Source organism: Jaculus jaculus, chromosome 1 (assembly GCF_020740685.1).
Source record: "Jaculus jaculus isolate mJacJac1 chromosome 1, mJacJac1.mat.Y.cur, whole genome shotgun sequence".
Lineage (NCBI taxonomy): Eukaryota > Metazoa > Chordata > Mammalia > Rodentia > Dipodidae > Jaculus > Jaculus jaculus.
In genome coordinates, this window is record NC_059102.1 from 262,767,768 (window position 1) to 262,783,322 (window position 15,555).

The following is a 15,555-nucleotide window of genomic DNA, read 5'->3' on the forward strand; positions in this document are numbered from 1 at the left end:
GAAAGCACATCTCTACTTGCAGAAGTAGTGTTCCCTGCTCAGGTCTTGAGCCTCAATGTAAGGGAAGTCTGAGAGGCTTTACTTGGTGATAAATTACTCTATATTCTAGCTTGCCATAGTTCAGTGCAGTAAATCAAATAGAAGTTCAGTGTTTTTATGAGCTGTCTAACAGGGTCCTGGTGTTGGGAGAATATGAACACCAACATATAATTGTTTACGTGTTCCCTATAGCACCAAACAGAAACCTACCTCTCCATAGCCCAAAGAACTATGTTCAGGCTACTGTGATTTATGGAGTAAAGCTCTCTGAAGCAATATGACTCTTACAGGGTTTCAAAGTCTTGTTATAAGCAACAAATACAATATAATGCTTGTGCCACAAAAGTTCACTCTGCCCAGAGGTTATTCAGTGGTGAAAGAAGAGTCTACTTCTCATTTCTCTGGCCTCTGCACCTTTCCCAGTAACATTTCATAGTAACATTTAATGTGTTTACAAACCCCAAATCATTTTCACTTATTTTCCTCACTTTTTGCTCTTAAAACCTACAGGGACTCCAGCAGCTGTCGCCCAAATGGATGTCGAGCCCAGGGTGTTTCCAAATCTGGGTCAGACTTCGGACCAAGGCAAAGATCTGTAGCTACCATAGCCAGCGACCAAACCTGGACAGAGAAAAGATATTCAAACTCAAACTGTTGAAGAGAAAAACAAATTATGAAGGAACCCAACCTACCCCTTCCACTGATAATCTAAAACCTCACCATTCTGAAGGTACAGAAGGTGGGAGAGGAGAAGCGCAGAATTTTAGGCCCCATGCAGACCTACTGAATCAGAACTTACATTGTAACAAGATCCTCAGGGGACCTGCTTTTATTATAAGGTTCAAGAATCATTAGCTCTGAAACTTTCATCAAAAGTTAGATGTGGGGGCTGGAGGGATGGCTTAGCAATTAATGCATTTGCTTGCAAAGCAAAAGAACCCAGGTTTGATTTCCCAGGTCCCACATTAGCCAGATGCACAAGGGGGCACATGCGTCTGGAGTTTATTTGCAGTGGCTGGAGGCCCTGGGGCGCCCATGTTCTCTCTTTCACTATCAAATAAATAAAATAAAAATATATTTTTAAAATATTTTGTTTATTTATTTGAAAGTGACAGAGAGAGAGAGAAAGAGGCAGACAGAGATAGAAGGTGGGGGGGAATGGGTGTGCCAGGGCCTCCAGCCACTGCAAATGAACTCCAGACGTGTGCATCCCCTTGTGCATCTGGCTAATGTGGGTCCTGGGGAATCGAGCCTTGAACTGGGGCTCATAGGCTTCACAGGCAAGCACTTAACCACTAAGCCATCTCTCCAGCCCAAACAAAAATATTTTTTAAAAAAGTCAGATGTGCCCAGTAAGCACTTCTGTTAATGTTCACACCCTTATATTAATGCTACTCTCACTTTTGGTAGAGAATCTTCTCTTTTCAGATGGCAGTGACCTTGGGACAACTCAGAAGGTATCATGGTGATGGAAAGAAATGACCACAGTGCTCAGTACTGCAATATCTCTATCACACCTTCCAAGGCTCAGGGTCTAATGCGGAAGAGGTGGCGGAAAGAATGTAAGAGCCAAAGGAAGGGCAGGACTCCATACAACATGCTCCCTACAGACACAAAATGGCCTGGATATCCATGGCCTCACAGTGCCTGACACTACCTGCATAAGACCATCATAATAGGAGGAAAAGATCATGACATCAAAGGTAAAAGAGAGACTGACTGAGATGGGGAGGGGTATGATGGAGAGTGGAGTTTGAAAGGGGTAAGTGGGGGGAGGGAGGGTACCACCATGGGGTATTTTTTATAATCATGGAAGTTGTTAATAAAAAAAATTTTAAAAAGCAAATAAATAAAATAAAAATAAAAAAACGAAGCCGGGCGTGGTGGCGCACGCCTTTAATCCCAGCACTTGGGAGGCAGAGGTAGGAGGATCACCGTGAGTTCAAGGCCACCCTGAGATGACAGAGTTAATTCCAGGTCAGCCTGGACCAGAGTGAGATCCTACCTCGAAAAACCAAAATAAATAAATAAATAAATAAGTTAGATGTGGGGGCTGGAGAGATGGCTTAGCAATTAAGGCAATTGCCTGTTAAGTTTAAGGACACAGGCCAGGCGTGGTGGCGCATGCCTTTAATCCCAGCACTTGGGAGGCAGAGGTAGGAGGATCTCAGTGAGTTCAAGGCCACCCTGAGACTACAGAGTGAATTCCAGTTCAACCTGGGCTAAAGTTAAAACCTGCCTAAAAAAAATCAAAAAGAAAAAACATTAAGTTTACATTTATACTATAATAAATTATCCACCTGAACAATTGCTAAAAGAAGTTAATGACTTTCTGGCATAGGATGGATTTTCTGCCTTAGCTGACAACTGAGCCATGTTACTTCCTGAGATATTTCCTAAAGGCTTTCAACAGAAGTGTCACTTACATTGATTTCTCCAATTTTTATAAAACAGTAAGCACATCATCTTTAATAAGGGCACAAAGGAAAACAAAACAAAAAAAAAGAAATTCTTCAGGCATTTTCACTGATGTTATTTCTTTGTCTCTTTAAAAATTATCATGTCAGGTGGGCGTGGTGACGCACACCTTTAATCCCAGCACTGGGGAGGCAGAAATAGGAGGATCACTGTGAGTTCGAGGCCACCCTGAGACTACATAGTTAATTCCAGGTCAGCCTGGACCAGAGTGAAACCCTACCTAAAAAAAAAAAAAAAAAAAAAAAAAAAAAAAAAAATTATAAAGTCACAAACAATGTTAAATATAGAAGAGTAGCAGTAATGGTCCCATTAGAATTGGAATTTTCCAACTAACAGATACAGCAATGAGGCTGTATAGTTGTACCTCACTTAGTTCATAAGGAATTTAGAAGTTTAGAAGTATTGCTCCATTTTATAGCCAAGGAACTTAAGGTTCAGAAAGACCAAGTGACTTGCCTAGAAACACACACACACACATCAGGCCCCAGAGTTAAGCAGGTTCTATCAAAAAACAAATCTCCCCACTTCACCTGGACCAGACTGCCCTTCCAAATTCTTCCAGAAAATAATACGAGAGAGAATGACTGTAAGAAGTAATATTTTTTCTAAGAATTTTTATTTTCAAAACATGAGCCTTGGGTTGGCCTTAGTATTATACTCACCAGTCTTCCCACCAGCCCTCTAAGGAAATCACTCTTAAAGTACTCATTTTACAGCGGGGTATGGTGGCACATGCCTTTAATCCCAGCACTCAGGAGGCAGCAGTAGGAGGATCGCCATGAGTTCGAGGCCACCCTGAGACTCCATAGTGAATTCCAGGTCAGCCTGGGCTAGAGTGAGACCCCACCTCAAAAAAACAAAAACAAACAAAAAAAAAAAGTACTCACTTTACAAACACCCTCAAAGGTTGAGAGTCTGAGATAACTTTCCTTGAGTTACTCTACTGGGCAGCTAAGCTGGACTAGGGCTCTCCACCCTGAACTCTACACTGTTCAAACCTAGCATCTGATGTTGCCTTCTTAGTATTCATAAGGTCTAGGTGGCTGGGGTCTTACAGGAACAGATTAAACCTGAAGTTCTCTTAAAAGGGCTTCCAGCTGAGACATTCAGTGTCTATTAGAAGACAAACGGAAGGAGGATTGCCGTGAGTTCGAGGCCACCCTGAGACTCCATAGTCAATTCCAGGTCAGCCTGAGCTACAGTGAGACCCTACCTCGAAAAAATTAAAAAAAAAAAAAGGTTTCTGCCAACAGAAGACAAACGGAAATCCTAGGGATTTTATAATCAGATAAAATCAAGGGAAGGTCTTAGCACTGAAAAGTGCTGAGCTGAGAGGACAACCGCTAGGAATTTCCCCTGCTCAATGGACTCCTCAAACTAACAAAAAAGGTGCACTAGAGACAGACAGTTCATCACTGGTTGTCCTGAGCTGAGATGAAGAAGGGAATGAGAGGCTGCAGGCATGGCTTAGCAGTTAAGGTGCTTGCCTGCAAAGCCAAGGGACCCAGGTTCAATTCCCTCAGGACCCAAATAAGTCAGATGCACAAGGTGGACATATAATATACATCTGGGACTCGTTTGTAGTGGCTGGAGGCCCTAGCACACCCATTCTTTCTGCCTCTCAAATAAACAAACAAAAATAAACTTAAAGAAGGGATTGAGAGACAATTTTGTGGGTGATGAAAATATTTTAAAACTATTTCTGGTGATAGTTACACAACTCTGAACACACTAGAAACTACTAACTGGCACATTTTAATGGGTAAACTGCATGGTGTGTGGACTGCATTCCGATAAAGCTATTTAGAAAATGGTATAGAGGGCAGGAGAGGTAGCTGAACGGTTCATGCTCTCTGACATAACAACAACACAAAAGGCCAGTCTGTTGAGTGGCCTCGAACTCATGATGATCCTCCTACCTCTGCCTCCCTGAGTGCTGGAATTAAAGGCGTGTGCCACCACACCCCGGTTCAATTTTTTTTGTTGTTGTGAGGTGGGGGTTTTACTCTAGCCCAGGCTTTGAAAGCAAGTGCCCAGTTGGTAGATTGTTTATAATTGTTTGCTTATTTATTTGAGAGCAACAGACAGAGAGAGAGAAAGACACAGAGAGAGAATGGGTACACCCGGGCACCCAGCCACTACAAATGAACTCCAGACACATGTGCCACCTTGTGCATCTGGCTTACGTGGGTCCTGGGGAATTGAGCTTCGAACCTGGGTCCTTAGACAAGTGCTTAACTGCTAAGGCATCTCTCCAGCCACTCAATTTTTTTTTTAAAGAAAATGGCATTTAAAAAGCTTGCTTTAGGGCTGGAGAGATGGCTTAGTGGTTAAGCGCTTGCCTGTGAAGCCTAAGGACCCCGGTTCGAGGCTCGGTTCCCCAGGTCCCACGTTAGCCAGATGCACAAGGGGGTGCACGCGTCTGGAGTTCGTTTGCAGAGGCTGGAAGCCCTGGCGCGCCGATTCTCTCCCTCCCTCTATCTGTCTTTCTCTCTGTGTCTGTCGTTCTCAAATAAATAAATAAAAAATTTAAAAAAAAATAGCTTGCTTTAAACTGGGCATGGTGGTGCACACCTTTAATCCCAGCGATTGGAAGGCAGAGGTAGGAGGATCACCATAAATTTGAGGACACCCTGAGGCTACATAGTGAATTCCAGGTCAGCCTGGGCTAGAGTGAGACCCTACCTCGAAAACAGAAACAAAAAAAGCTTGCTTTAATATATTGCAAAGATGATTAAGTTTACATTTTATAAGATTAAATCATATTTTAAAACTGAACATCTTTACCTAAAGGTAGGCTTTGTGTCAACCTTTTATAAAATAAAGCATTTTTTTTTGAGGCAAGCCCAACAGACTAGCCTTTAATTTTTAATAAGAACAAGAGAGAGAATTAGCACCCCAGGGCCTCAGGTGTCACCCATAAACTTAGGTATTCTGAATGCTAGGTTCCCAGGTGATGGAGATTTGGGAATTAACGCCTTCTGAAGGAAGTGTATTGTTGGGGACAGGCTTATGGGTATTACAGCCAGTTTCCCCATGCCAGTGTTTGGCACACACTCCTGTTGCTATTGTCCACCTGATGTTGGCCAGGGGATGATGTCCACCCTCTGCTCATGCTGTCATTTCCCCTGCCATTGTGGAGTTTCCCCTCGAACCTATAAGCCAAAATAAACTTTTTTTTCCCACAAGCTTCTCTTGGTTGGGTGATTTCTCTCAGCACCGTGAACCTGACTGCAACATATTGCAAAGATGATTAAGTTTACTTTTTTATTTTTTTTTGTTTATTTTATTTTATTTTATTTTTTATTAGTTTTCTATTCTGCAAGTACAGGCAGTTTGGTACCATTAGTAGGCTCACCCGTGACCTACCCCCTCCTCATTGGCCCCTCCTTGTTGATGTAAATGGGTCGTGCATTGTGGAGTTAGCCCACAGTTATTGGTACGATAAATGTCTCTGCATATCATGACCCAACATGTGGCTCTGATATTTTCTCCGCCCCCTCTTCCGCAAAATTTCCCTGAGCCATGTTGGGTTCATTTTTGGTCTGCTTCAGTGCTGAGGTGTTGGGGGCCTCTGGGGCTCTGGCTCTCTGATTTGGTAGGAGTTGATTTTTCTCTGTGTTGGTCTCCTTCCCCTTGTGCTGGTATCCAGTTCATCAGGAAAACAGCACCCTTGCTTGTTTCACCAATTTTCCTTATAAGTTTACATTTTTATAAGATTAAATCATTTTAAAACTGAACATCTTTACCTAACGGTAGGCTTTGTGTCAACCTTTTATAAAATAAAGCAAATTTTTTTTTGAGGCAAGCCCAACAGACTAGCCTTTTATTTTAATGAGAAAGGGTAAGAGAGAGAGAGAATTGGCACCCCAGGGCCTCTAACCACAGCACTCCAGATGCGTGTGCCATCTTGTGTGCATGCGTGATCTTGCACACTTTAGTCACCTTGTGCATCTGGCTTACGTGGGCCCCGGAGAGTGGAACATGGCTCCTAAAGTTTCGTAGGCAAGCGCTTAACCGCAAAGCCATCTCTCCAGCCCTGGTTAAGGCACTTGCCTGCAAAGCCAGAGAACATAGGTTTGATTCCCCAGGGCCCATGTAAGACAGGAGGTTCACGGGAGTTCATTTACAGCAGCCAAAGGTTCTGGCTTGCCCATTCTTTCTCTCACTCTCTGTATCTGCCTCTCTCCCTCCCCTCCCCCCATCTCTCAAGTAAACATTAATTTTGTTTTGTTTTGTTTTTCGATGTAGGGTCTTGCTATAGCCCAGGCTGACCTGAAATTCACTACATAGTCTCAGGGTGGCCTTGTACTCATGGTGATCTTCCCACTTCTGCCTTCTGAGTGCTGGAATTAAGGCGTGCACCACCACACACAGCCAATAAAAAACAAAGTAAAAGAAACATTTCATCAAAGAGAAGAGAAGAGAAGAGAAGAAAATCAAGGTTATATAGCAAAGCATAGATGCTGAGTTGAGGCATCACTGTCATAGTGACACACAGATGCAGTGAGAAGTATTCCATAACGCTTTAGGTCTTCCTAAGTAAGCATTAGTGAAAAATATATCTGGGGTGAGGATTCAGGAAGCAGCTACAGCTCTACAGCTTGGAAGGAAGAGAAGAAACTTAAAAACAGGAGGCATACTTTGCAAATGTCACTCACCCGCAACCATCAAGCGAAAAAACAAGCCACTCTTAAAGAAAACTCCAGAGTGTCATCAGCAGGGATTCACAGTACCTGGACAAGATCCTTTCTTCCAACAAGCATGGCAGAAGTTGCATTCTTCTGACATGTTTCCTGAATATCATTCATATTTAATCTGAAATTACCAAAAAAAAAGAATAAAAAGGTTCCTCTCTAATCCACCTTCCTAAATCAATTCCTCCTGGCTCAGCAAACTAGAAAGGGCTTCTCTGGTTGTTACTCAAAATGTTTTACTTTGTGTCAGCCTCAAGCTGCCCTTGAATCAGACAGGAAGGCAGGGAGTAATTAGAGCTACTGTTAATGGAGCTGTGGGTACCCACTCCTGGGGAGGTGAACTCCCCGCTCACTTTGAAGTCAGAAGAGGAGGCAGGACAAAAACACTACTTTGCCAACCAGCTCTTCTATTGAGTTTCCAAGGCTTTAGGCATTTCAATATGTGCAACATGGTTTTCTATACAAAGAATATTATGCTGTGAGCATAACACAAAAGATATGTTCAAGTGATATGTTCAAGTTCAGGAAGAAGTGGGGGAACTGTAGGCCAGCCTCTGTATGCTGCTCACTCACCTCCCACTGCCCTTCAACCAAAGTAGCTCTGTTTGATCTGCTTTACTTATTGGGTGTGGGAGGCAGAGTTCTCCAGGGGTTCCCAAGATTCGTGCCTCCTGCTACACTCCTTGCACAATCCCCTCCCTGCGCATACAGGTGGTGCCAGTGAATACCGATAGGATATCACTCTCATGCTTGTTATTAAGCAGCTGACTTTAAGTCTGTAAAAGCCTTCAGATGGTGATGGCTCTGTGAGTCACTACACTGGTCTCAAGGTCGATAAAATTTGGAGAAATACTCTAGAGCTACAAGGTTCTGAATTCTACTCATTGAGCCATGTTGCAAGAGGACCCTGAGCGTCAGAAGAGATCATGGTGGGGCTAAGGCCATGATTCCAGCTGACGGGCCCAGGTTCCTGACTCACAGGAACTGCGAGGTCCTGAAACCCATGCTGCTTGAGGCTATAACAGAAAGCTAATGCCTGAGCTTCCCTAAAACTGCTTTGAAGAAATGCCTCCACAATTTAGGAAAGCTTTGTGGATCCCAAGTGCTAAGCGCTGCACACCTGAACCCCCGAACTTACATGTAGAGTTCGCCCAGTGACTTGTGAACAGGGAGGAGGCACGAGACATCCTGGATGATGACTTTGCCAGCAGCCTTAATGGGTCGACCGCCAGAATCCGATCCCTCGCGTTTGCTTTTCCACCTCCTTGATTTCTAGGGGAAATGACAAGTTGTAACTACTTGGGGACGTTGAAGAATAGAAACCTACAGCTGCAGAGGCACATAATATTTGGGTCATTGGTAAATTGCAGAGGTTTTAAATTACATCATGCCCACAATTACATGAATCAGCATCTGTAGGAAGTAAGAGGATGACAAGGGGCCCAAAGCTCTTGATCCAAAATCCTAACAGGAAAACAGGCACCTACAGTGGGGCTATTTACATTCTGCAGGTACTCAAAATAGATACGAAGCCAGAATTAATTAATTTTTAAACAGCAGGTAAAGAAGTTAGTAAAGATCCCCAAAATGTGGGGGAAGAACAATATTAAGGTGTTCATTCGGTACTGGGTTCTAAATTCTTGCCTGAAACAATTCAAAGGTTTTTCTTCTCACCCAGTGACAACAGGGTTTGTTGATATTTTAATTCAGACACAGCATGTGGGCTCTGCAAACCTTAATCTATAAAGACAGAGAAACTTGGCAGCACAAGGAGAATTACCTGCTTGTTTTAGCAGACCTGAGCTGTTTCTAAAAGTGGTATATCTAAAAGTCAAAAATATTTAGCCAGGGGATTTGGGTAATGGACATGGGAGACCATGAGCAAGAGCTCCCATTTCCCAGAACTGTCCTGTAAGTGGCTCTCTGTGTGAGGAGTCTACGTGTGAAATGGGAAATGTCCTGGAAAATGAGAATTAACAGAGTGTATCCCCATCTGGTATCTTCAAAATGATAACCAGTCAAGGGAGCAATATCTTATTTTATTTCTAGAAGCTAAAGTCACCAAAGTCCTTCAACTAAAAAAAGAGGCAGGAACAAATAAAAGGCCTACAATTTGATGTCAGAAAACTAAGGTCTTAGTATCACATGTACTGGGCAAGCTAATTATTTGCAATGGATTTAATTTCATACATATCACTCTTTGCTCATTGATAATCTGTGGCTAATGATGAGTGTGTTGTCCAGTCTCATAAGGTTAATAAGGGTACAATGAAGAGATATGGGTACAAACTATATAAACCTAAAAGTTATAATTATTAGTAATGCATAAACTCTCAGTAATCATAATTCACATTACTCACAAATTCAAGTTCCATGGTGATTTTTATGATTTTTATATAATCACTCATGAATTAGTCTGGATCTAAATCCAGACATTTCTAACCAATGTCCCATTCATTCCCTAAAGTGCCCAATGTATGTAACTTCCAAGAGGTTAGTATGTGTCTTGGAACCTACTAAATCCAAGATACCTGGACTTACTTCCAGGCAGGTAAATGGACAAATTGAGCTGAAGCATCTGTAATTATTGTAATTTGTCATATGCTACACTATCATTTTGGAATCATAACCCATCTGAGCTTCAGAAGCAGTTCCATTTCTATTTATTAATTGTCTATACATGTCTTCATTCTTCAATACAAGAAGAGCTTGAGCCTACTATTGTAGGGGAGCCCTTAAATTCTCCATGTGCCCTGGTCCTTTTCTAAAGAATTATGTGTATACTCATAAAAGTAATACTCTCGTTCCCCACAAACATCCTGACTTGTCATAAAAGTAATACTCTCGTTCCCCACAAACATCCTGACTTGGGTGTGAGTAAGGGAAGGACATGTTAAAGAGCAAATGACCTGTCAGGATGGGCTGGAGCCAGGCAGTGTTAACTGACATAGGACAGAAGCAGGCACACATGCACTCAATACTGCTCATGAACTATTGTCAGGAGGGCAATTTAGTGTATGTATGAACAGCTCACAGTGACAGTGAAGAGCACAAAATGCTTAACCAGCCAGAAGCAACACACCCAGAGCCCCCACAAGTGACCACTTAAAAAAAAATTCTGGGGCTGGAGATGGCTTGGCAGTTAAGGTACTTGACTGCAAAGCCTAAGGACCCAAGCTTAATTCACCATTACCCATATAAAACCAGATGCACAAAGTGGCACATGTGTCTGGAGTGCGTTTGCAGTGGCTAAGGCCTTGGAGTGCCCATTTTCTCTCTTTCTCTGCCTCTTTCTCTCTAATAAATAAATAAAATATTTATTAAGAATTCTATGCTAAAAAGATTCCACCTGGAATGGAATATGATCCTTTTGATGTGGTCTTCTGCATTGGATGGGAAGCTTTTAAAACCCTGTGAACAAAGTCACTGTGGCTCCTAATTACAAAGAGAAAATGAGAAGCACTTGAACAGTTGAGCAATTCATAACAGCTCAAGTAATTACACAGTTGAAACAGAGGTCTCCTGAAAATGGATGGGGTCTGCTAGCTTTTAGAATACACTGAAAATAACCACAGTTTCCTTAAAGCAAACCTAACCAAAGCATATTACTAATTATATAAAAGTTTGTGTGCTGGAAGTATTTCATTTGCAAATGGATTAGTTCATTTGGCAACTGATAATAAAACAAGTTCATGAGTAAAATACTTAAGGGCTGAGGACATGGAGCAGTAGTTAAAGGTGTTTGCTTGCAAAGCATGACAGCCCAGACTGGGCTCCCCAGAACCCACGTAAAAGCCAGATGCACAATGCGGTGCATGTATCTGGGGTTTGTTTGCAGTGGCAAGAGGCCCTGATGCACCCATACTCTGTCTTCTCCTTCACTCTCTTTACAAATAAATAAAAATAGTTTTAAGGTGTTTGACTTAAGATTTAAAGACTCTTGTTTTCACTACAACCACATTCATTGCTGCTTGTGGAGCGTTTACTCTGAGCTGACAGTTGTCTCAATGAAGTTTCATGCAACAGAGGATTTCTCTTCTGTTTTATAGGTGGGGTCATGAAGTTTACACAAGGTCATGGGTGTAGAGCTGAAGCTTGAACAGGCTTCTCAGGATGCTAAAGCCACTTGTAATTGTTACTATTACTAATGCCTCTACTGCTACCGCTGCTATGACTACTGTTATTATTATCTGTGTGTGTAGGTGTGCATGTGCCACTAGGCGTGTGAAGGTCAGAGGATGTCAGAATGTTGGTCTTCTCCTCACACCTTATTTAAAACAGGATCTGCTTTTGTTGCTGTTTACTGCTGGGAAGACCAAACTAGTTGGCCCACGAGCTTTGGGATTCTCCGACCCCATCTCCCATTGCCACTGGCACATTAGGATTATAGGCATGTGTGCCACCTTGCTTCCAGCTTTACATAGGTGCTAGCTGGGTCAACTGCAGTCAACAGGCTTGTGGAACAAGAGCCTTTAGCCACTGAGCCATCTCCTCAGCCCCTAAGCCCAATTTTGCTAACATTTTCTTAGTACTGATTATGATTTTTTTAAAAGATTGACAAGAGAAAAAAATTAACTCCTGACTAAGTTACCTGTAAATAGGTAAATAGTTTGGCCCATTTCCAAACAAGCCCATTTCTGCATGTAAGGAAGTTAACACTGGGTTCTAGTGATACCTGCCCCAAACCACCCTTCTACAATGACTGCAGTGACGCTGCTGTCCCACATGACTACGTTCTGCTAAACCACAGTAGCTGGCTGAAGGCAGCGGAGCTGCAGTGTCTGCAACCTCTCAGCTTTCCGGAGGTGAGCCAGAGTCCGAACACGCTGTGCTGCTGCAGGCTGGCTCTGAGTGCACACGCGTTTGGGTCATCACCTTTTGCGAATGAATGTGTTAGGAAGGCAAATTCAGATAGATTCAGACTTAGAGTCCAAAAACAGGCCTTAAGACTCTTTCCTCAACTGCAGTCTTAAGTGATAAAGATCAAGGGACACAAGCCAGTGTGTCAATACTTGATGGAAATGGAAGCATAACGGCTTTAGCAACATTCTGTAATCTTTAGCAACATTCTGTAATCTTCCTCATTGAATTCTGGAAATAACAGTTTGTATTGGTGTATAGGAGGTGTTTATGAAACCTGTCCCAAAGCTGCCTCTGAGCAGCTGTAATACAGGTGAAATCCTTAAGGGGCTACCCAACAAGTGTTTGGTGGTATTTTTTTAAAATATTTAATTAACTAATTAATTTTTTTTTTGAGAGAGAGAGAAAAAATGGGCACACCAGGGCCACGAGCCACTGCAAAAGAACTCCAGATACATGTGCCACCTTGTGCATCTGGCTTACATGGATACTGGGGAAGTGAACTGGGTCCTTAGGCTTTGCAGGCAAGCATTTTAACTGCTATGCCATCTCTCCAGCCCCTGTTGTATCTTTTTAATTGTAGGTCGGTAGTTCTAAATATGAGCTATCTTCCCTTCAGACCTCAAGAGTCACTCAGTAATCCCATCAAATGGCCAATTATACTGGAGATTCAAGGCTGCCTAAATAAAGATAAGCTAAATCTCAGGTCAGATGGTAGCTGTCGCCTAGTAGCTACTTCCTAATGAGAAGATGAACACTTTTCTAGGGTGCTTCCTACAAGCTGTGGTAATGAAGAGCATTCCTGTACCATCCACTTCCCTTGAGCCTGATTTTCTGCTAATACTTTTCAGGCCACATTAGAGGTGTCTCTTATCTGTGTAACTGTCAGGTAACAACACATGGATTTCTTTTTTGAACTTTCTGGCTTTAGAAAACTATGACACACTAGGCTGAAGTGTGGTTACTCTGTCCGGGTAAAGGAAGGGCACAATGCCCTAGAACCGTCCCCTTAACCCTCCTGCACTGCTCCAGTTCCACTCTGACAGGCTTCACTGCAGATCCTTTTCTGTATGGTAATAGGGGTGTCTCTGGGAGACAGAGGACTCTGCAGTTCCCTTTGGTCTTTTCAATACTCCATCAACAGAAAATGTTCCTTCCCCCTAGATTTCATGAGAAGGGGTTGAGGGAAGAAAGAAAGCAAGACAGACAGGTTATTGCATGATGAGCTCCTCTGACCCTCCCAGGAAGGTGCTCATGGAGTATGGCAAAGAGGACAGGGAAGAAGGGGTGGGAGGGAGAGAGGCACTGAATGATAACCAACAGCCAGCTCGTGACTGTACCACCACTGTTACTGCTACAATCAGAGGCAACATCAATGCCAGTAAATGGGTTAAATGTAAAAACAGCCCAAGAATAAGCCACCAACTGCTTCGCAGCAACCCCATCAACAATGCATAATCAGTAGAGTGGGCAGTAAGCTGAAATGAGTTCCTATTTAAAGAGCAGTGAAAACAGGGACTTTTGGAAAAACCAGTGGAAGCTCAGCAGTTGAGTTGGCTGGAAACAGCTTTTTGAGGAAAAGTGGCCACGCTGGTGGTTCCTCCTGCCAGCTGTAGGTTACAGTAGTTCTTGCTAATCAGGGCTTCTGATTTCAACTGGTTTTTATATGAAAAAGCTACAGGACTGCTCCTCTAAACATTACACAAAATAAGATTTACCCAAAGCCTCAAGACTACATTGAGGACACTCTGGCACTACTGAAACATGAAGGGGATGGGAGAGGAAGACAGAAGAGGGAAGATGGCCAACAGGAGTGAATAGGAAAGAAAGGAAGGAAGGGGGGAATGTTCATAGAGAGAATTTATTGTCAATGCAAAATACTGATGGTAAGGAAAAAAATTTGTTCCAGAAAATTCCCAAAGGACAAAACTAGCTTATGTATCATGCCAATGAAGCAAGTGGGCATTTTCCTCTCTAACCTACACCAAGACTATAAAAATAGAGACCAAATGGCACAAGCCTCTTATATCTTCCTCTGCTCCCCCCCATGCCAAAGGTAGGCTTTTAAAACTGCATGCTAAGTGAAATCAGGTGAGCTAAAGTCCTTTAATCAGAGTTCCTTCCAAGAGCACAGTATTAGGTTTCATTTGCAAAGAAGCCCATTCATGGCCTCAACAGTGTTTACTCATTTGAAATACCATGACTGAATACCAAGCCTCCCTAAAGCGAAAAATTTATTTTTGCTGGTCCTAAACACAAGCCAGCCTGTCATGCAGGTTCCTCAAAGCCAGGCAGGTGGCATGTTATTCTTGGGCCTTTGGGTAGAGACAGGATTAGTTAAGGAGAGCATTTGCACAGCGCACAGTACCGGGAAGTCGTTAATTGCTTGTATGGACCAACGTCGCCGGGCAGAGCGAGGAGACATCTGTGCGTGAAAACGTTACACCCAGGAGGAGGGAAGAAAAACACCAAGAAAATTAAAAGGGAAATATATAGACTAAAACACAAGCTTCCCACATATCTGATGGATTTAAAGGTATATATGCTGCGAAGTGGGGGCTGGAATGATTAAACTCCTGAACCTAAGCCCAGTAGCATCTGGATTCCCTCACCTCCCCCACCCATCACACTCCAAGCCCAGCCTCAAGTTCACTGTTCTTCAGTCACCATCCAGGATGTGTGGAGGCTGACATCAGCACATCTCTGACAAAGGAACTGAGATCAAGATTTCAAGGACTCTGGCAAGATCATGGTGCAAGTGGAGAAACAGGCAGACTGCTTTTGCTTGTACTTAACAGGTGAGGAAGACATGCTGAAAGGAGCAATCTCACTGATTAAAGGACAGAAGCTCTTCAGTAGGTTCAATATCCAATTTTGGAGGTATAACTGAGGGCATGAGGGAAGTGAGTGTCGTGGCACTGGGACTATGGTCTATTTTCGGAAGGAGAGAGCTGAGCTAAAGAGGAACTCTGGGCATTCTTGCAAGCAGAGACAGGGTCTAGGTAGGACTGAGAGCACACCATACTGATTAGGGTGATCAGAAGTTATTGTTAACTTTTTTTTTTCCCCAAGGTAAGGTCTCACTCTAGCCCAAGCAGACCTGGGATTCACTATGTCATCTCAGGGTGGCCTTGAATTCAACAGCGATCCTCCTGCTTTGCCTCCCAGGTGCTGGGATTAAAGGTGTACACCACCACACCCGGCTAGAAGTTATTGTTAACTTAGGGCCACTTACACCTGAGCTGTTTTAATAACAAATTGCAGCAAAAATGAGACATTGTAAAACCTTCAAAATGTCTACAGGGCCATGCTAATATTTACTCAAAGTTCTAAAATGAACAAATTCACTAGTTAGTAATACTTGGTCAATTTGGCAAATTCATTCATGTTGGGATCACTGTGCTTTCTGACTTCTATGAGATTTGATAATATTTAGGTCACTCACATTTTAAAGACTTTAGGAATAAATCTTGGAATTATA

General features: G+C 42.8%; 1 protein-coding gene across 4 annotated transcripts in view; it reads right to left on the reverse strand.

Moving 5' to 3' along the window:
• Window positions 1–15,555, reverse strand: part of Wdr59 (WD repeat domain 59) — a 111,867-nt gene that overhangs the window by 15,849 nt on the left and 80,463 nt on the right. For 2 of the 4 annotated variants that reach the window (XM_045141647.1, XM_045141646.1), the window contains exons 19-22: window positions 14,443–14,499; window positions 8,353–8,486; window positions 7,254–7,335; window positions 548–660 (exon numbers count right to left, since the gene is read on the reverse strand). In XM_045141647.1, the coding sequence (XP_044997582.1) occupies window positions 548–660; window positions 7,254–7,335; window positions 8,353–8,486; window positions 14,443–14,499 (386 nt within the window). The remainder of the gene's footprint in view (window positions 1–547; window positions 661–7,253; window positions 7,336–8,352; window positions 8,487–14,442; window positions 14,500–15,555) is intronic. The other 2 variants (XM_045141648.1, XM_004659620.3) reach the window with 1 other exon arrangement.